The sequence below is a fragment of the Theobroma cacao genome, chromosome 3, assembly GCF_053813885.1.
Source record: "Theobroma cacao isolate CCN51 chromosome 3, ASM5381388v1, whole genome shotgun sequence".
Lineage (NCBI taxonomy): Eukaryota > Viridiplantae > Streptophyta > Magnoliopsida > Malvales > Malvaceae > Theobroma > Theobroma cacao.
Window position 1 is genome coordinate 46271118 of NC_142641.1, and position 18537 is coordinate 46289654.

General features: G+C 38.0%; 5 protein-coding genes and 1 pseudogene across 5 annotated transcripts; 5 read left to right on the forward strand and 1 right to left on the reverse strand.

Annotated features, from left to right (window-relative positions):
• Positions 1-116: 116 nt before the first annotated feature.
• LOC18606865 (Homeodomain-like superfamily protein) lies at positions 117-2464 on the forward strand. The gene is made up of 6 exons (XM_007040719.3): positions 117-694; positions 1187-1263; positions 1370-1433; positions 1543-1618; positions 1816-1885; positions 2006-2464. Exons 1-6 carry the CDS (start codon positions 523-525, stop codon positions 2414-2416), a joined length of 870 nt encoding a protein of 289 aa, XP_007040781.3. The 5' UTR covers positions 117-522; the 3' UTR covers positions 2417-2464.
• Positions 2465-3428: 964 nt separating this feature from the next.
• LOC18606866 (isoflavone reductase homolog) lies at positions 3429-5508 on the reverse strand. The gene is made up of 4 exons (XM_007040720.3): positions 5049-5508; positions 4221-4461; positions 3919-4122; positions 3429-3807 (listed from the first exon to the last, which is right to left on the reverse strand). The coding sequence occupies exons 1-4, from the start codon at positions 5376-5378 to the stop codon at positions 3644-3646; spliced, it is 939 nt and encodes a 312-aa protein (XP_007040782.3). The 5' UTR covers positions 5379-5508; the 3' UTR covers positions 3429-3643.
• Positions 5509-9446: 3938 nt separating this feature from the next.
• LOC18606867 (bifunctional pinoresinol-lariciresinol reductase-like) lies at positions 9447-11690 on the forward strand. Its single transcript, XM_007040722.3, has 4 exons — positions 9447-9888; positions 10177-10417; positions 10838-11041; positions 11317-11690. The coding sequence occupies exons 1-4, from the start codon at positions 9556-9558 to the stop codon at positions 11478-11480; spliced, it is 942 nt and encodes a 313-aa protein (XP_007040784.3). The 5' UTR covers positions 9447-9555; the 3' UTR covers positions 11481-11690.
• A 286-nt stretch (positions 11691-11976) lies between these two features.
• On the forward strand, positions 11977-14502 carry LOC18606868 (LOW PSII ACCUMULATION protein (DUF1995)). Its single transcript, XM_018117369.2, has 9 exons — positions 11977-12111; positions 12475-12636; positions 12944-12991; positions 13084-13123; positions 13215-13315; positions 13533-13722; positions 13797-13895; positions 14161-14278; positions 14363-14502. Exons 1-9 carry the CDS (start codon positions 12061-12063, stop codon positions 14481-14483), a joined length of 930 nt encoding a protein of 309 aa, XP_017972858.1. The 5' UTR covers positions 11977-12060; the 3' UTR covers positions 14484-14502.
• Positions 14503-14767: 265 nt separating this feature from the next.
• On the forward strand, positions 14768-16216 carry LOC18606869 (UDP-glycosyltransferase 73C3-like; annotated as a pseudogene).
• A 610-nt stretch (positions 16217-16826) lies between these two features.
• Positions 16827-18527, forward strand: LOC18606870 (putative UDP-glucosyl transferase 73B6). Its single transcript, XM_007040726.3, has one exon. It carries the CDS (start codon positions 16827-16829, stop codon positions 18420-18422), a length of 1596 nt encoding a protein of 531 aa, XP_007040788.2. The 3' UTR covers positions 18423-18527.
• The last annotated feature ends 10 nt before the right edge of the window (positions 18528-18537 follow it).

Consider the following 18537-nt stretch of genomic DNA (forward strand, 5'->3'; position numbering starts at 1 on the left):
TCTTGTTCGCCGGCGAATATTCCACGCTGGCGCTTACGTGGCACCGCCACGATCGCCTTTGTTCCACTAAGCGACATCTCCCCTCCAGCACCGTTGGATCATCAAACCTGAAAAAATCTAAACGGTCGAACTCCTGACGCAGGTGTACACGGGAGAACAAGAGCGCAATTGCTCTGTTGCGTTTGTGTGTTTTGTTTGATTTTCAATCATGTTTGTTTGCTTAAGATTCGTCGCCGAGCTTTCCTCTGCATGTTCTTCGTTTAAATATAAAAATTCTCCTTCTGTTACTCATTAAATAAATAAATAAATATCTCTGCTGATATATAACAAGTTGAAACAGCAAAAAAGGTTGATTTCAGTTACATTCTTGTTCTCAATCCGATTCCGTTGGCCATTTTCGGCTTTGGATTTAAGGGAGGAATCGGGAATTCAACTCGCTTTGATTCCACTCAAAAACCAGCTTGAAGAATTTCAGTTCAAAGAGAGAGAATTGAGGTGGTTTGGTTACTTTGGTCTGATGCGATGGAGAGATTAAGCTATGGAGGAGGAGGAGGAGGAGGAGCAGTGGGGGGAGAGAACTTCGGGTACGAGAATGGGGTGGTGATGACGAGAGACCCGAAGCCTCGGCTGAGATGGACGGCTGATCTTCACGACCGATTCGTTGACGCCGTAACTAAACTTGGTGGCCCTGACAGTTAGTCTTCTTCTACCTCCTTACACTGTGTTTCATTTTTCCATCTTTTAAAATTTTCTGCAAAAAACAGAGTACTAAGATCAGATATCTCTGTTTTTAAATCTTGAATCTTGATGATACAATCATGAATTAACCACCGTAAGAAATTTGTTCTGTTTCTTTTAAGTATAATCTTGTAAATTGTAGCTAAATCTGAGCTAGAAATGGTTGGATGAAGGTGTTAATCTTGCTTGAATTCTTCTTACTCCCAAGAAACATTAGCAAGTACTACTACTTATCAAGTTCTTTTTATGGTCTCTCATTGGTTTTTGAGAACAAACTCCGAAGGCTAATTTGCTGCAAATAACTGTTATCAGAAAGAATTCTCTGAATCAATGGAGTTTGTGAAATTCTAATTGCATCCCATCTTTTCCGTTTTCATAATTATGATTCAAAAAAGAAACAAACCAGTATTTCAGCTAGTCTAACATACTGGGAAAATTCTGCTTGCAGAAGCAACTCCAAAGTCTGTCCTGAGGCTGATGGGTCTGAAGGGCTTGACATTGTACCATTTGAAGAGCCATTTACAGGTATATAAGACATGGGCATTTACGCTTCCATTGTTATCTTTTGCTTTTCAATTATTTCTGAAACATTAAGTGTGTAATTTTGCTTGATTTTTTTTTGGTTTGGTAGAAATACAGGCTAGGACAGCAGACCCGGAAGCAAAATGCAGTAGACCAAAACAAAGACAATGGTGGTGAGTTTGACAGACTATTCATTTTGACTAAAATCCCACTAATGCACTGTTATTTTTCCACAATCAACTATTACTTCTTATGGTTATTGGCTACGATACCTCTTTCTAGGGAGTTCGTACGTACAGTTTAGCAATCATTCTCCAGGGACTATCACCAATTCACCAAGTGCTGACAATGACCAACGGTACGTTCAAATATCTCAGCTCTATTTGTCATTTCTGTTTTGTAACCAGAATTTTTCTTGAGCATTGAGTCGTCACATCGAACTTTTATAGCAGCTAGAAAATTGAGAATCTAGTTAGGATTACCCTCTTTTCAGATAGCCTTTTTCCCTGTCAAATGGTAACATCCTGAGCGATGATTGAATGTGCAATGAAACAGACAAATCCCAGTGGCAGATGCACTGAACACCCATCTGGAAGTACGAAGGACATTGCAAGAGCAACTTGAGGTTAATATCTCCCTTCCAAGGACAGATTATTTCTCATTCTCTTTACCACCATTAATATACATCGGTATCGATCATATTTGCTTGTTCAAGCTTCTAATTAACTGTTGTTGAATTCTGCAGGTACAGAAGAAATTGCAGATGAGGGTAGAGGCACAAGGGAGGTACTTGCAGGCAATACTGGAGAAAGCCCAAAAGAGCCTCTCGTTTGACATCAACTGTGAAGGGAATGTAGAAGAAACAAGAGCAGAATTAACAAACTTCAACTTGGCTCTGTCGAGTCTCATGGAGAATGTGAATGGAGGAGCAGACAGGAAACCAAACGTGGTACAGATGAATGACGTTCCTAAGAAGGCCACCAGCTGTTCTGCTTTCCAAAACTATGCGGTGGGAGAAAGAGAGCGAAACAAAGATGTCAAGCTTAAAGTTGAAGGAGAGTCCATAAATTTTGACCTAAACACCAAAGATAGCTTTGAATTTGTTGCTGTAAATGGAAACGAGCTTCAATCACACATGTTTTCATATAAGAGATGAAATTCAAAAGAAAAAAAAAAAACAGATATCCCATTAGTTATGATTTCATTCTGCATCTCTTTGCATTCAATTTTATTCTATATTGTTAGCTAGAAATCTAGAAACAAACTAATTAGGTACATATCCTTTGGTAATTAGCAATTGCACTCGGAGATAGTTAGTTGTATATGTTATCCTTCTACATAATTAAAGTGAGTCAAACCCAATGATTAAATCTGTTAATCTTTAATAATTTATACTAGTAATAATTGATTTTTGGGACAAATCCTTTATTTGAATTTGGGTGAACATATACCACTTTTACTCATAATGTTTATTAAAAAATTAATGTTGAGCTTTCCAAGGCTGTTGTCCTCCACTGTTTCTTTTTCAGCCTACCCAATAATTCAATCTTGCGCATAATATAAAAATTTGATTTGGATCACAATCGTGTTGGAAATTGGGCCAGGACTTGAAGACAAGTCTATTTGATTAGGTTATTCTTTGCCACCCACAAATTTTTTCATTAAAAAAAATTAAAACGCCTCTGTCAGATTGTGATATGCATGATATTGATGTATATTTCCCCTAACATTTTCTTAAAGCAACTCAAACAATTTATCTATTGTATTTCCAAATTCCACATTCCCACGATCACTGTCAAAATCATGAGTTCTAAATTATTGCATTTACTTATATTTATACATTTCGTATTGATCGTATTGTAAATTAATAAATTGACGAATGATTTCATTAAATATAATATTTAGAGAATATACAAAATTTATTCATATTTTATTTTATATTATATACTTGTGATATTTTGTATTTTTGCTCTAATCTATTAACGCAATAATCTTTGCTTTGTTTGGACACGATCAGTACCTAAATGTTTCCATGATTAGACTAGCTTTTATAACAACTGAATCCGCTTGCTTGAAACGTGAACTTTCTCATCTCATAATAATTTGGGTAGTTTGCAAGAACATGATCAAACGCACTTGGTGCCGTAATTAAAGATGATAAAAGAAGATGAAACCGAAAGCACAACAATCACATGTATTGATGTAATCAACCAGGGAACAGGACAGGAGTTGGAAGAAAGAGTCACCACTTCCTACATAGGGTACGTAGACGTCCGAAAGGATTTAGGTGATCGTGTTACGGAGTCCATAACAGTAATATTGTATAACTTGGAATAACGTTATTTTTGCTTTAAGGTGAAAATCCTGGGAAGTTTGCATTTCGTTATGTGTAGATTTTCAAGTAATCATCCATGCGGGTGTACTCCACCTCTGGATAAAGCCTCGACGCTTCTTCACCACCTTCCCCTATTTCGAAGTTTGTCAAGCAACCTTCGTAAAAAATGTGATAGAAATGGCCCACGCCCACCTGCCCTGCAAAGTCCAACCCTGCACAGACATGAAGAAATCTTTGTCAAATAGTTAATGGATATGTAGTATCTCTTTTTCGAACTATAGGCTAGAAAAATTTTATTGAGTTTGTGAAAGACTGATAAGTACCTTTCATGGAGGCTAGGAAATCTTGTGCAGAAATGCTAATCTTCTCTAGTTTCTTCCCGGAAAGCTCCTCCCATTTCTGGATTAGCTGTGTTTGGGTGAGAATGTTCCCTGGAGGCCTTATGTACAACGTTTTGTTCAATGTTCTGGGGTCATCTATTGCATTAATTGTGTATGTTGCAATATCATCTTCGTCCATAAAAGCCACTGCAGCATCCATCAACCACCATTTTTCCAAACACAAATCAGGAACAAATATTGTCTCTCAACATCGATCTCAATTACAGTATGTAATTCGTTTGTACCTTTAACATTTCCGTCCCCATAGAGATATACTTTATCTTTTGGAGGAGTGAGCCTTTCAAGCTGTGAAAGGTTGCCGACAAAGTAGCCAGCAAAGCAGTTGGCAACTACATAGGTGAAGGGGATGTTAGCATCCTCTATTGCCTTTCTCACAGCCATTTTTTCATCGAATGTGACTCTTCCCGGTTCCAGTGCACGTCCCATTCGAGCCGGATCCATACCAAACTCTGAAGGTAAGAAACGCTGCAGTGTTGTCTTTACATTAATATTTACATTAACATTTACTGTTCAAAAAAAATATTTTATTATAAAAATAATAATTTAAATATGTAGTATGTTTCAGAATAAATGACGAAATATTTTGAAAAAAATTCTTTTTTTCCTTTATTTATTTTAGAGATAGACATGTTTATTGTTTTTATGTAATTTTGTAGCCTCTTGTTTTTTTTTTCCTTTGTGTTGAGTGGATCATCCACCAGTCTGACAAAGGAAAAGTTAGTGCAATAAATTACTTTGTTTTCTAGCTGAAAATGGATAATAAAAAAAAATAATTGAATAAACTAATAAACAGAAGAAATGAAAAAGAAGATTTGTATAGGAATCAGCCAAAAAGTACTTTGCATGTTTTTCACCACCCATTTCTAAGAGTAGCAATATCCTTCTCCAAAAAGGATATTTGGCTTGGTCCTTCTCCAAAAAGGCAAATACCCCAGGAAGTTTGTGCTTTGCATACATAATAATTCCTTCAAACAACGAAAAAAAAAGGAACAAAAGAAAAGAAAAGAAGAGAGAAGCTAATTCCTCTTTGATGTAATTATATTAGAGATTACCTTAACATTCCCAGCTTCTTTAATGGCTTCCACCAGCTTGAGCTGCAACGAAATGTTGTGGCTGCGAAAATGCACCCCAGACATGGTGCAAATGACAACATCGGCTTGCTTAACAGCCTCCACCAAGCTTTTGTGATCATTGAACGAGCCCTCCAGAAGGTGAGCTCCTTGCTTCTTGAACGACAGTAACATCTGCAGCTTGTCGATGTCGAGCCCGATCTCCGCGCGTTGGAGGACGTAGGTTTCATGGCCCTGAGCCAAGCTTGCCTTGACAATCCTCCGGCCGATATACCCAGTTCCCCCCACCACAAGAACCTTACTCTTGGCCATTGAGTCCTTGTTTTTCTTTGAAGAATATGACAACACCAAAGTTTTGTATATGGAGGGAGACTATCACAGCTTGGTTTTGTTTCTTTAGATACAAAATTACTAAAAGGGGAAGAAAAAAAACAAAGGGAGCAGAGATGCCCTAACTCTGCAGTGCAAGTTACTCTTAATAATTGGTGCACTACTTGCGCGTGTCGGATTAAATGTTAATTTATTATGCTTCTTTTGTTTCTTTGTGTTAGGCTAACCCTAAACTTTTGTTAATAAAATGAAAGATAAAATAAAAAAAATCAACAGCCATCTCTGAATACAAATCGAAATAATTTACAAAATTTATTAAAAATTAACTCGACAAAAGATAAAATACTCAAATTACAAACGATTTTAAAAACAATTTAAACAAAATAAATCACCTCAACCGACCTCAAATCTTATCTCAATTTTTTTTTCTTTTGCCTTCCACAAGTCTCTCTTGCAACAAAACTATAATTCTTTTTTAAAAAAATAATTAAAAAAAATTGTCCTTTAGACTTTGCGTTGTGGTTCTGGTTAATGGTCATGAAGAGTGGGTAGGTGCGTTAGGTGGTGTTTGCTGAGTACATGCACCTCTTTTTTCTTCCCTAGAGTTTTAGGCCTTTTGGGGGGTTTTAAGTTAATCTCCATCGTTCCTGTAACTTTCTTAGCAATCATAATCAACACATACTTTGTAAAACAATTAGCCACCAATGACCCAAAGCCTGTTTACCTTGGAGGGACCAACCATGGAATTTTCAACATTGTGAATCCCACCGTTTCCTTAATTATTCCCTTCTTTTATTTCAAAGATAATAAATGAAATGATTGAATGAAACCTATAGCATAACATATAGATTTGTATATATTATGTGCGTCATCATAAATCTTTATCATATGCATGTACTCTCGAATCTTTACTTTCTCATCCAAACTTTTGAGTTGTGAAAACGGGAATGTCAACCAAACAATGGAAGAGCAACCATTAGGTAAACAGTTGGGTTGCTTCAAAAGTCATCCCCTGACTTAGTCACTTTAGCAGGCCATATATGTGACTTCAGATTGGTCGATTTCTTTGATTTTTGTTACTTTTGTTTTGACAATAATCATGCTTCAAGTTCCAGTCCAAATCTGCCAAAACCTAAATCATAATTCTTTTATTTTTTTTATCATGTCAATGTCATCATAGCATAATATAAATAATATGTTTATTAAGATAGGACAGTTTGAATGTTATTTTTTTATTATATTAATTATTATTTTTTATTAATTTACAATATAATTATCAAATATTCAAATTATAACATTATGATCAGATAAATCCAATTACTAGCAGTCAAGAACAAAGAAATCCTGATAATCCTTGGGATTCTGAAAAAGACTAAACCTTCTAACACCTAGTCTTACCATATTATATAAATTATATTAGCATAATATAATTTACCAAGTCCTCTTCACTTTTACTATTCTTTGTTAGAAGTAATGAAGATCTTTCTTTCTCTTCCCTTGGATTACCTTATTGACTTGCGGTATCAATATAAACACTTCTAATATTGAAAATTTTCTTTATATGCATAGACGGAACTATGACCTACACTAATTGTCATGATGGGTATAAGAAGTCAATTGCTTTAAATAATATTTTCTTTTAATTATATATTTAGGTATTTTCTCCGATATAGGTTCTTATGTATCGATACTATTTAGTTTGCTTGATAGTTTTGATATTGCTAATATTGTAACATGGTTAATTTTTGTCGAATTTTTGTATGGTTTACCATATTTAATAAAACTAAGATCTTTGTGTTAGTTTGGATTATGTAAGCCATAGGTAATTGATGTTTTGTAGGTAGAGACACGTTAACCTCTTATTAACTGGTAACAGAGTCAACCTAGAGAATGTGCTTTGTTAGAAATGGTATTAAATTAAATAGAAAAGCGGTTAGTTGGGTTGCCTGCTACTTTTGACTAACTTGGACAGTGGATTACAAGCAAGCTTTCTACAAGTTTCTCATATTTTAAATGCTTTCCACATTGAATTCTAACTTGAGGAATTTTCATAGGTAGAAACACCTGTTCCACTTTTGCATGATCTTGGATTGCGGATTTTCAACTGAGTTTACCATTCAATTTAGCTTGAGACAAATATTTTTATATTCATTTCATCATCGATCAGTTTAATCAAATAGGTTTACTTTTGCTTAATTTCTTGAGAAATATCTCTCCCTCTATGGTTTGAATCCAATACAAATTTGGAGATTTTCTCCCTCACTGTCATTCTTTCAACCTTCTTATAAAATTTCCCTATTCGGCACTTTTTTCTACAAAGAAAGGATCAGATTGGACCATGAGGCCAATTTCCAGAAGATTATAATGGACAGAGTCTGAAATTTTGCACAAGAAGTAGAAGTCAAGCCTGCCTTGTTCAGATTGGAAAGTTCAACCAATGGTGACAGATATTAAAGTTTGGTTTCGAAAGTTTGAAGATGTGCAAAGTTGTCGATTGTAAGGCCAATATGGTTGTTTAATGGGTTAGTACTCTGTCAGAAAGGGGGATGTGCATGTCCTTCCAATTGGGTTAATATCCCCCATCTTTCATCTTCCAGCACCGCCCTGAATCTTCTTGCAAAGACTTGGATTGCATAGAGAGGCTAGACCTTGTCAATCTGTCTATTCTACTGGCCAATAAACTGATGGTTCTTGTTGCAGATAGTAGCAGTGTTCAAGGAAAAGGAAATCCCCGGGTAGTTGGAAAGTTCAGAGATAGTCATAAAGCCGATTAATTTCACCCGATCACCTCCACAGTGACTAATGGGGACTATCGATCTGTCCTAACCCATCGAAATAAAGAATGAACATCTAGAGGAGAGTGACTCTCCTCCAACCTCTATAGAGAAAAGTCACACGATATTAACCAATTTGGGCTATAGAGAAGAGTTTGTGTGCTAACCTTTAAGTATTTTGGAACCAATCCTACTATAATATTTGAAAAAAACACAAGGGACAAAAGGTGTAATGTTAATTTCACAATAATAATATGGCCGTTTTACGTAAATACTGTATAAAAAGTTCTAATTATTAGTAACAATCTGTCAAATTGAGTTATGATAAGATACCTACGATTTAGTTTGCTTTTGAGTTTTATCTAATTCTAGATTTACTGAGCTCGAAAGAATTGGTCTTTTATTGTGTAATATGCTAAGAATTTGATAAGGTGAGTAACGATTTTTAGACGGTTTTTATTAGTTTGTTTTTGAATTAGAGCCTGTTTGACCTAATTTTTTTTTAACTTAAAAGTTATTATGAAATTCTTATAAAAAATAATAATTTTTAAAATTAAGTTAAAGTTGTTTGGTAAATTTTTTTTTATAAATTCTTTTTTATAAGTTATAATTTTAGTTAAATTTATTATAAAGGGTATTTTTTTTAAGAAGATAATATTATAATTATTTTTAACATACGAAGATATTTTTGAAACAAAAATATAAATTCTCTTATATTTTTAAAAGAAGAGAAGAGAAACTTCCTCACAAGAGCTTTTTCTGAAACTCTTTTTTTTTTAAATTTTATTCTTTAAAAAAAAGTTATTTTTTTAAGAGTTTTTCAAAATTTATGTTTAACTTAATTTTTACTTTTAAAATATAGATAAGCAAAAAAATAAATAAATAAAGCCAAACAAACACTAGTACAAAATTTTTTGCCATGAATAATTTTCATCCTTGATAGCAGGGTTTGGCTTCTAAATTCTTCTAAAGCAATAATTCAGACTGCAGAGGAGCAGTGACCAACCTACGCAACAACCAAAAATACCAATTTTTCCCTACTACATCTTGATGTGCGTAGAGGTAGACCCTCCGAAATACATCTTGATGTGGAAGAAAAGCGATCAGACAAGCAGGATCCTGGTCGGAATTTAGAAACAGTTTTGGTCTATTTTTGACAAATTGTGGAAAACAGTTGATTCGACTGCAGGCAAGGTTAACTCTTGCCTGCCACGCACGCTAGCATTAATGAATTGAAGCAACGCCTAGCATTTGTGAACCCAAAGCTAAGGGAAAAAGAGAAAAAAGGGTCGTTCTATATATTTATATATACAAACACACACGCGTGTGTGAAAGACACAGAAGGAGATATCTGAAGAGACAGAGATCAGAAAGAGTAAGAGAGAATGGCCATGAAAAGCAAAGTGCTCGTAGTTGGGGGAACTGGGTACTTGGGAAAGAGGCTAGTTAAGGCAAGTTTAGCTCAAGGTCATGAAACTTACGTGCTCCACAGGGAGGAGATAGGTGTTGACATTGACAAGGTGCAGATGCTCTTATCATTCAAGCAGCAAGGAGCTCGTCTTGTGCCTGCCTCGTTCAGCGACCACCAAAGCCTCCTCAATGCGGTGAAATTAGTAGATGTAGTTATCTGTGCGATATCGGGTGTTCATATCCGTAGCCACCAAATCCTGCTTCAACTCAAGCTTGTTGATGCCATCAAAGAGGCTGGGAATGTTAAGGTATTACCTTAGACATATAGCTAATTCCGCTTGCCTGCATTTGAGAGGAAATCTTGCTTTTGTTTATATATAATTGATTGAACCTTTGCAAAGACATTGATTGGTCATTTGTCGTTATGTTAGTGTCTTTGTTTAGCTGAGTCAATCTCAAGTAGCTTACCATAAAAAAACTTTCTTAATTCCATAAAGATGTCACCTGAATATCATTAATTCTACTCTACCAAACACATATTTTTGATCGATCTTGCTGAAAGGTGAAAACCCGATTTGATATAATTAATGCAACAGAGATTCTTGCCATCTGAATTTGGCACTGATCCTGCAAGAATGGAGAATGCCATGGAACCTGGAAGGTTAACATTCGATGACAAAATGGTGGTGAGGAGAGCAATCCAAGAAGCGGGCATTCCTTTCACGTATGTTTCGGCAAATTGCTTCGCCGGTTACTTCCTCGGCGGTCTTTGCCAACCTGGTTACATCCTTCCTTCCAGGGATCATGTCCGCTTGTTGGGAGATGGCGATCAAAAGGGTAAGTTAATTTCTTGTGCAGGAGCTCAGTAATTTTTTGGACTTAAACCATATAGCCATAAAAAATTTAAACTCAAGTTACTAATAATGGTGGACTTGAATTGTTATATAGGTCTTAATAATCACATTCACAACAGATATAGAATGTTGGGTATCATAATCCCGCCCACTTAAATCCGTTCTCATCAAGGTCACATATCACATTTATAGAATTAAGATCTCATTAGAGTAATGTAAAAGCTCACATCGGACTGATACAAATTCTGATATCATTTATAACGACTCAAGTCAATTTTTGAAAATTACGTGATTTAGATCCAAAAAGTTACTGAATCAGTAGTTGGACTTGAATCGTTACACTAACTTTCGTCAATATTAATTTCTTAATTTTTTATTCTCTTTCTCCCCTTGAATTCGACAGCAATTTACGTGGCCGAAGATGATATAGCAACGTACACCATCAAAACCATTGATGACCTTCGGACTCTGAACAAAACGGTGTACATAAGGCCGCCCAAGAACATCTTATCTCAAAGAGAAGTCGTCCAGATATGGGAGAAATTAATAGGGAAAGAGCTGCTTAAGTCTTCAATTTCCAAAGAAGAGTTTCTCTCTTCTATGAAAGGTAAGATTCATTCCATTTGTATTTTTAATTCAACAAATTTAATTTAGGGTAACACATTTTTCAAATCTATTATTAAAAATATTTTGAGTAATATTTTTTGTACATTTTTTACATTAATTTTGTATATTTTATTACACTATATAAACTTTTAATAATATTATGAATAAAATGTAAATACAAAAACTGCACTTTTGATATTGGTACTAGATATATATACATGCTTAAGTAACGATTTTATTTTATTTCTTAATTTTAATCAATTTGGGCAAATGCAGAACAAAATTATGCAGAGCAAGTTGGACTAACACATTACTATCACGTATGTTATGAGGGATGCCTGGCAAATTTTGAAATAGGTGATGGAGGAGAGGAAGCTTCTAAGCTGTATCCGGAAGTGAAGTATACCTCGGTTGAGGACTACATGAAGCGTTATTTATAAGTAATATAATTAATATGAGTGTATTATGGCCATATTGATTTTGGCCTTCTCATGAACCGGGTTGAAAGAATTTCAATGTCTTATCCCCCCACCCAACAAATAAACTAAAATAAATACAAAATTTGCTGTTTGAATTTATGAATTTTTTATTTATTTGTAATTGTTATATATGTAATTTTATATTCAAATTATGGGTTTTTGATATTTTCATGATTTTACTTTTATTTTAATTCTTAAGTAATTAGTTGATGTGCTTGCTCAAAGTACATATAATGAATTTTAGTTCAAGTTTATAGTATTAAAATGAAATATAAACGTTTTATTGCTTAAAAATAGTTACAAATATTATTATTTAAACAAGAAAATTAAGTCCAAAAAGTTTCTCCAAAATCAAAAAAGAAAAGTTCTTCTAAGGACTAAAATGAAAAGAAGACAAAAATACTAGAGTACAATGGCAAAAATAGAAAAAAAAATCCCGGGTGGCGCAGAACGCGCCACGTCAGAGAGCTCACCGCGTCAGCCTTCCAGTTTCAGTTAAACAACTGAACATAACCGTCGTTGTTGGGTTCCAAAAGCAAAGATGCTGCTATCCGCTCCTGCGATTGCAGTTTCTTCAATCCCACGGCGGAAGGTAACAGTGACAGAACCGCTTCATCTTTTTTTTATCATGTTTCTTTTACCTTCTGTCTGTGTTGCATATCGTTTTCTCCAATGCCCAGAAAATGAAATTGCCCGGAAGATGAATGCTAGCATTCTCTTTTGATACTTTAATTAGATCCCAATTCTCCATTTCTGCTCTTTCGAGATCGTGCAGTGAAAGTTTGCTAGTCTTTTTCGTGGTTAGTCAAGTGTTTGATATGTTTGAAGTAGTTCTGGGGAAGTTGTTTTGTTTTTCTAGATGGATGAACATAGCTGACAATCAGGTGAAATAGGGATGGATATTTGGTCCTGGTCTGCACTTGTCTGCATAATGATTAATACTACCAAAGTGCAGGTGATTCACAGCAGAAGCCATTGGACAGAATTTGAGACTACTAGATTAATCAGGGGATCAAGCAATCTCAGGTTTATTATTCGTTCAGTTTCCAAGGAGGGCAATACCTCGGTTGAATCTGATGTGCCGTTCCCCAGTGACTACATTGACCTTCTTAAACAAGTAAGCCTTAAGGAAGTTTATCTCCATTTCCTGTCTCGTCTTGCACATGCCTAGCATAGACTAATCGCAATCTGGGGCTACTCCAAAAGAGGGCAATCTCTCTCCTCTTGACATTACTATGAAATTTATAGCGCAGTAATACATCATTGATGATTTAGGCTTAGAACAGTACGGTTAGAGGAAGTTTAGGTGTAAAAGAAGACTGATTTGCAGAGTCCTTTCTTTTTATTGTGATTATTTGTGCCATTAGTTTTAGCAACTATTGCAGTGGTAAAACCTTACTATCTGGATATGTATCAACTATCAGGCAAAAAAGGCAACTGAATTGGCTTTGAAGGATGGCAAGCAGTTGATGGTGAGATAGCACTGGGTAAATAATTGAAGAATTAAAAGCACATACTTCGTTCAATCACAGTATAGTTTGTGACCTACAAATATCTGTTACAGGAGATTGAATTCCCAACGGCTGGACTTGAATCTGTACCAGGTTCTCTTCCCCCCTTGTCTTTCTTCTCTTTCTTCCTCCTATCCCTTTTTGACATCTATTGCTTCTTATTACATGTGAACCTACACATCAGGTGATGGTGAAGGAGGAAATGAAATGACTGACAGTATGCAGTTAATTCGTGAATTTTGTGACATCTTGGTAACTCCAGAGAAAGCAAGACAAACCAGAATAGTAAGTCTCAATACTGAAGCTAATCCAACTATTATGATAGATCATAATGAGAAGATGGAGGCGCCAACTATTCTCAGCTTTATGCTTCTAGCTTTCCTTAATACAAGCACCATGGAACCGTTCTGAAGTGCTTGTGATCTGTTTCTATACAATGGTTTTATTAAGACTTTGAAAAGCTGTCATAATTTGTGTGTATAAACCTCTGCTGTAAATTCAGTTTTTCCCTGAGGCAAATGAAGTTAAGTTTGCAAGACAAGTGTTTGAAGGAGCTTCTTTCAAATTGGACTACCTAACAAAGCCATCGTTCTTTGAGGATTTTGGTTTTTCTGAGAAAGTAAAAATGGCAGACCGGGTAAAGCCAGATGATGAATTGTTCCTGGTTGGCTACCCGTATTTCAACGTCAATGGTAGTTTCAAACATCCTGTGTTCTTGTTGATATGTACACTCCATGAAGCTTATGTCTGCTATTTCATTATGCAGAAATGATTGTGGTGGAAGAGCTTTACAAGGAAGCTGTAGTGAATACCACCAGAAAACTGATTATATTCAATGGAGAACTTGACCGTATCAGATCTGGGTGTATCCTTGTGGTGAATCTTACATTTTTCTTGGTAATTTTAAATTCAATTTAATCTACATAATAATTTGAATCATTTAGATTTCAACAGTATTCATTGTCACTCTGTGCATTACTTTAGAGCTCTCCAACACTCTTTATCGGATCTCTAGCTGAGAGGTTTTGAAAACTATCCAAGACTAACAGAATTTTCATCTGCATTCTATCATCTTGTAGTGGTAGACAGCTGAAGTGCTAAGTTCTAATTTGTCCTTAAATGAGCTTAAGATTATCCATCTTTCTTCTACCCTAAGCTGGCAGCACTTACCAAGACCCTCCTGCCCATGATGGAGACTATATATTACATACATAACTTTAAGGGACGCAATGGAGGAACCCTTTTCAGGTTTGCTACGTAAATTTCCTGCTGAATTTTCCTCAACTTTCACAACTAAATTGAAAACTTCATTTTTTTTTCCTTTTTGGTTAGGTGCTATCCAGGTCCTTGGAGAGTTCTTAGAAAGGTTGGGAACAAATATGTCTGTGTGCACCAGCAGGAAACAATGCCATCCCTGAAGGAAGTTGCCTTGGATATTCTTCCTGCAGCTTGAGAATCCCGTAGCATGCCATCACATATCTATCCGTTGTAGCCTGATGTGGATATGACAGTGAAACATCCTACCCGGTAAATGCTCGATAAATCAAATTCTTTCATGGAAGTAGAAAACAGTTAAAAAACTTCATTTTGCAGGCAAATAACAGCAGCCTCTAACTTCCCTACTAACAATTAGATAAACATCAATCATTCAGAACCAGGACTCTCTTTCTTCTTCTACCCTAACCACTCTGTCCCTATAACGCCATAACCCTTAAAAAGTTAGAGACCAAAATCCAAACATGGCTGCAGAAATCCTGGTTGCAACAGGACCTGGCCAGGGTCACCTCCGCCCTTGCATGGAGCTCTGCAACCACCTCTCCTCTCCAGGCTACAAGGCTACCCTTATCATCCCCTCCTCTCTTTCCTCTTTCATCCCCCTCTCTTTCTCCCACAAAACCGCTTCTATCGCCTCCCCCGCCCGTATCATACCCCGATGCGATCGGATCCAGCAGCCAGCTGGGCAGGACCTCGAGGCCCACTTGGAAAACCGCTCCCAAGTCCCAAATTTACCCCGACCTCAATGCGCCATTATTGATTTCCAAATGGGCTGGACAAAGGCCCATTTCTGGAAATTCAACATCCCAATAATTGGGCTCTTCACCTTCGGCGCTTGTGCGGCCGCCATGGAGTGGGGTACCTGGATGGCCAAAGCGGGAGATATCAGGCCAGGTGACACCCTTTTAATCCCCGGGTTACCCGAAGGAATGGGCCTTACATATTCGGATCTTAAAAGAAAACCATTTGGATCGCCACACGGCGGTCAACCACCGGGAGGAGGTCCTCCGAAACCGGGCTACCAGCCGTCGTGGATCCCTGCAATCGAGGGATCAATAGCTTTGATGTTCAACACGTGTGATGATATAGAACGTCCTTTTCTTAACTACATGGCTGATCATATCCGTATGCCAGTTTTTGGCGTGGGCCCTCTCTTACCGGCGAAGTACTGGAACTCTCCGTCCGGTTCGCTGAGTAGCGACGGACACGGTGCTACCGTCAAGGAACATAACCGCCAATCGAAGGCAAGCGAAGATGAAGTTATCCAATGGTTGGACAAGAAGCCACGCGGATCAGTTCTATTCGTGGCATTGGCAGCAAAGTGGGTCCCACTATAGATGAGTATGCGCAATTAGCCGAAGCATTAGAAGACTCAATCCGGCCATTCGTTTGGGTCATACAGTCAAGGTCGGGTTACAAACCTGACGGATTGGATACGAAAGTGGGCGATCGAGGTTTGATAATATGCGGATGGGCACCACAAATACCGATAATGAGCCACGAGTCAACGGGTGGAACTCAACTATGGAAGCAATAGGACGTGGGATCCGGATTTTGGCGTGGCCCATCAGAGGGGACCAACACTACAATGCCAAGCTGGTGGTGAGTCAACTCAAGGTGGGAATTAGAGTGGCAGATGATTCATCAGAGATGGTCAAGAAAGATGATATAATCAAGGGAATCGAGAGGCTGATGGGAGATGAAGAAATGGGTAATCGAGTGTTTGCGTTGAGAGAAAATTTGATTCATGGTTTTCCGGCTAGTTCAGAGGCTGCATTGGATGCCTTTAAGGATTTTATTAGCCAGAAAGCAGACTAAAATAATGCGTATGAATATGATGAGCGTTTGTTCTTGTTGCTGGTCATCGATACTAGAGTTGAATAAGTTATCATCGAATGGCTTAAAAGAAAACCTATTGGCATTACTTAAAATTGTCATCATGATTGCATACTTCCTGTATGGATTAAGAATTGCATGTCTTCTTTCTAAATCACACAAAAGGGGATGTAGGAGTGGCATAGACCTCCACTGACAGGGAAAAAATTTTGGCTTGCCGACCATACAATTCCTTAACAAAGTAAACAACTTGAACGCGGTCCAATCATTACGCGTCCTGGTGCTGGCTTGGCTGCACCGACCTGATCTCACCTTTCGTAACCCTTTTTCTTAGCTTGTTGACTCTGATCCATGGGGAAATTAATTGATACGGGAACTCCTATGTCGATGCTTAACCTGAAAGTTTCTGCCTCCGCTTTTTATATCATCTTTAACCAAAAACGAATCTCGTATCAAAGAATGTTCCAGATTATCCATCTTCAGTTCTAGTCTTGGGTATGATGAACCATGACTTCTGCAGTTTTCATACCTAACAGTCAAACCTCTTTCCTCACCTACCAGTAAAAACCTTACTCTCTAAGCATTCATCTCAACCTTACTTTTCCAGTTCTATAAATTGAGCGAATCAACCGTGTAGTTGCCATAGATTGCAAGCATCAACCAAGCCAAGGGAATTGCGAAAGATATGTCGAGTGAAAGCCAGATATGGGTAGTTCCATTCTTTGGGCAAGGCCATCTGTTCCCATGCATGGAACTATGCAAGCACATTGCCTCGCGCAATTTTAAAACAACCTTCATCATTTCCTCTAATCTCTTTTCCTCTATACCTTCCTCCTTCCAGGAGCATCCTCTCATTGAAGTTGCCCAAATACCTTCTTCGCCGCTATCTCCACCAGAGCCCAGTTCCAATCCTCCCAACCATCCCCATAACCACCACTCAGATTTAGCTCCAGGCATTGAAAAGCTGCTTGAGAATGCCTCCCGACCTGCTTGTGCCGTAATTGATATAATGATGGATTGGACAGGAGATACTTTCAAGAAATTCAAGATTCCAACAATAGGGTTTTTCACGTCAGGTGCATGTTCTGCTGCTTTGGAGTACGCCATGTGGAAGGCTCGCGTAGTGGATATCAAGCCTGGAGAGACCCGTTTGCTTCCTGGCTTACCTGAAGAAATGGCTTTGACAGATTCCGATCTTAAACATGGCCCACCACCTGGACCACCGCCACCTGGGCATGGCGGCTTCGGTTTCTCACTTGGACCGCCAGGACCACCACCACCTGGGCTCGGCGGCTTCGGCTTTCCACGTGGACCGCCACGACCACCACCACAGGGGCATGGCTTTTTCCCTGGGCCTCCAGGAGGGCCCGGACCACAGAAAATGGGTCCACCCCAACCAGGTGGACAGCCACCCTGGATGGAAGCTGCCAATGACTCGGTTGCATTGATGCTAAACAGTTGCAATGATCTTGAGGGTCCATTTCTTGATTATTTAGGGAACCAAATCGGGAAACCAGTTTGGGGTGTGGGCCCACTACTGCCCCAACAGTTCTGGAAATCGTCCGATTCATTGCTGCACGATCGTGAAATCCGAGCCAACAAACAGTCCAACGTGACGGAGGATGAAGTGATGGAATGGTTGGACTCAAAGCCTCGTGGATCAGTGCTGTACGTGTCTTTTGGCAGTGAAGTTGCTCCCACCAAGCAAGAATTCGAGCAATTGGCTGATGCATTAGAAGCATCAAACAGGCCATTCATTTGGGTAATCCAACATGGATCAGGCAGACCAGGTCCGCCACCTGGACCACCGCAGTTCTTAGGAAACCAACCTGGTTCGAGTGATTCACACTTTGAAGAAGAGAGTTACTTCCCTCATGGTTTGGACCAAAGGGTTGGTAAAAGAGGTCTGATCATCCATGGATGGGCACCCCAGTTGTTGATCCTAAGTCATCCATCTACGGCAGGGTTTCTATCACATTGTGGATGGAATTCTACGGTGGAAGCTATCGGACGTGGGGTACCATTGTTGGCATGGCCTATCAGGGGTGACCAGCACTACAATGCAAAATTGGTGGTGAATCATCTGAAAGTGGGGTGCCCGATTTTTGACCATCTATCACAGCAGATGATCAAGAAGGATGACATAACCAAGGGGATTGAGAAGCTAATAGGAAATGAAGAGATAAAAAAGCAAGCTGTGACGCTTAGCTCTAAATTTCATCATGGTTTCCCGGCGAGTTCAGCTGCTTCTTTGGATGCTTTCAAGGATTTTATTTTGTAATTTCCCTTTATTTTTTGCTGGGGATAGTTTGAAAGGAATATTGTTCTGTGGAGCCAGACTGACATAAGATCTTCACGAAATAATTTAGCAAATACTTCACCAAGATATCTTTTGG

What these genes read in the sequence shown, in the direction of transcription:
- LOC18606865 (XM_007040719.3), top strand. Translation starts at nt 523, where the DNA reads ATGGAGAGATTAAGCTATGGAGGAGGAGGAGGAGGAGGAGCAGTGGGG. An exon ending in AGTGCTGACAATGACCAACG is followed by an intron (nt 1,619 to 1,815) that starts GTACGTTCAAAT and finishes GCAATGAAACAG; the next exon opens with ACAAATCCCAGTGGCAGATG. An exon ending in CATTGCAAGAGCAACTTGAG is followed by an intron (nt 1,886 to 2,005) that starts GTTAATATCTCC and finishes TGAATTCTGCAG; the next exon opens with GTACAGAAGAAATTGCAGAT.
- LOC18606866 (XM_007040720.3), bottom strand. Translation starts at nt 5,378, where the DNA reads ATGGCCAAGAGTAAGGTTCTTGTGGTGGGGGGAACTGGGTATATCGGC. An exon ending in AAGAAGCTGGGAATGTTAAG is followed by an intron (nt 4,462 to 5,048) that starts GTAATCTCTAAT and finishes ACAACACTGCAG; the next exon opens with CGTTTCTTACCTTCAGAGTT. An exon ending in TGGGGACGGAAATGTTAAAG is followed by an intron (nt 4,123 to 4,220) that starts GTACAAACGAAT and finishes TGGATGCTGCAG; the next exon opens with TGGCTTTTATGGACGAAGAT.
- LOC18606867 (XM_007040722.3), top strand. Translation starts at nt 9,556, where the DNA reads ATGGCCATGAAAAGCAAAGTGCTCGTAGTTGGGGGAACTGGGTACTTG. An exon ending in AAGAGGCTGGGAATGTTAAG is followed by an intron (nt 9,889 to 10,176) that starts GTATTACCTTAG and finishes TTAATGCAACAG; the next exon opens with AGATTCTTGCCATCTGAATT. An exon ending in GGGAGATGGCGATCAAAAGG is followed by an intron (nt 10,418 to 10,837) that starts GTAAGTTAATTT and finishes TGAATTCGACAG; the next exon opens with CAATTTACGTGGCCGAAGAT.
- LOC18606868 (XM_018117369.2), top strand. Translation starts at nt 12,061, where the DNA reads ATGCTGCTATCCGCTCCTGCGATTGCAGTTTCTTCAATCCCACGGCGG. An exon ending in TGGACTTGAATCTGTACCAG is followed by an intron (nt 13,124 to 13,214) that starts GTTCTCTTCCCC and finishes CCTACACATCAG; the next exon opens with GTGATGGTGAAGGAGGAAAT. An exon ending in CCCGTATTTCAACGTCAATG is followed by an intron (nt 13,723 to 13,796) that starts GTAGTTTCAAAC and finishes TTCATTATGCAG; the next exon opens with AAATGATTGTGGTGGAAGAG.
- LOC18606870 (XM_007040726.3), top strand. Translation starts at nt 16,827, where the DNA reads ATGTCGAGTGAAAGCCAGATATGGGTAGTTCCATTCTTTGGGCAAGGC.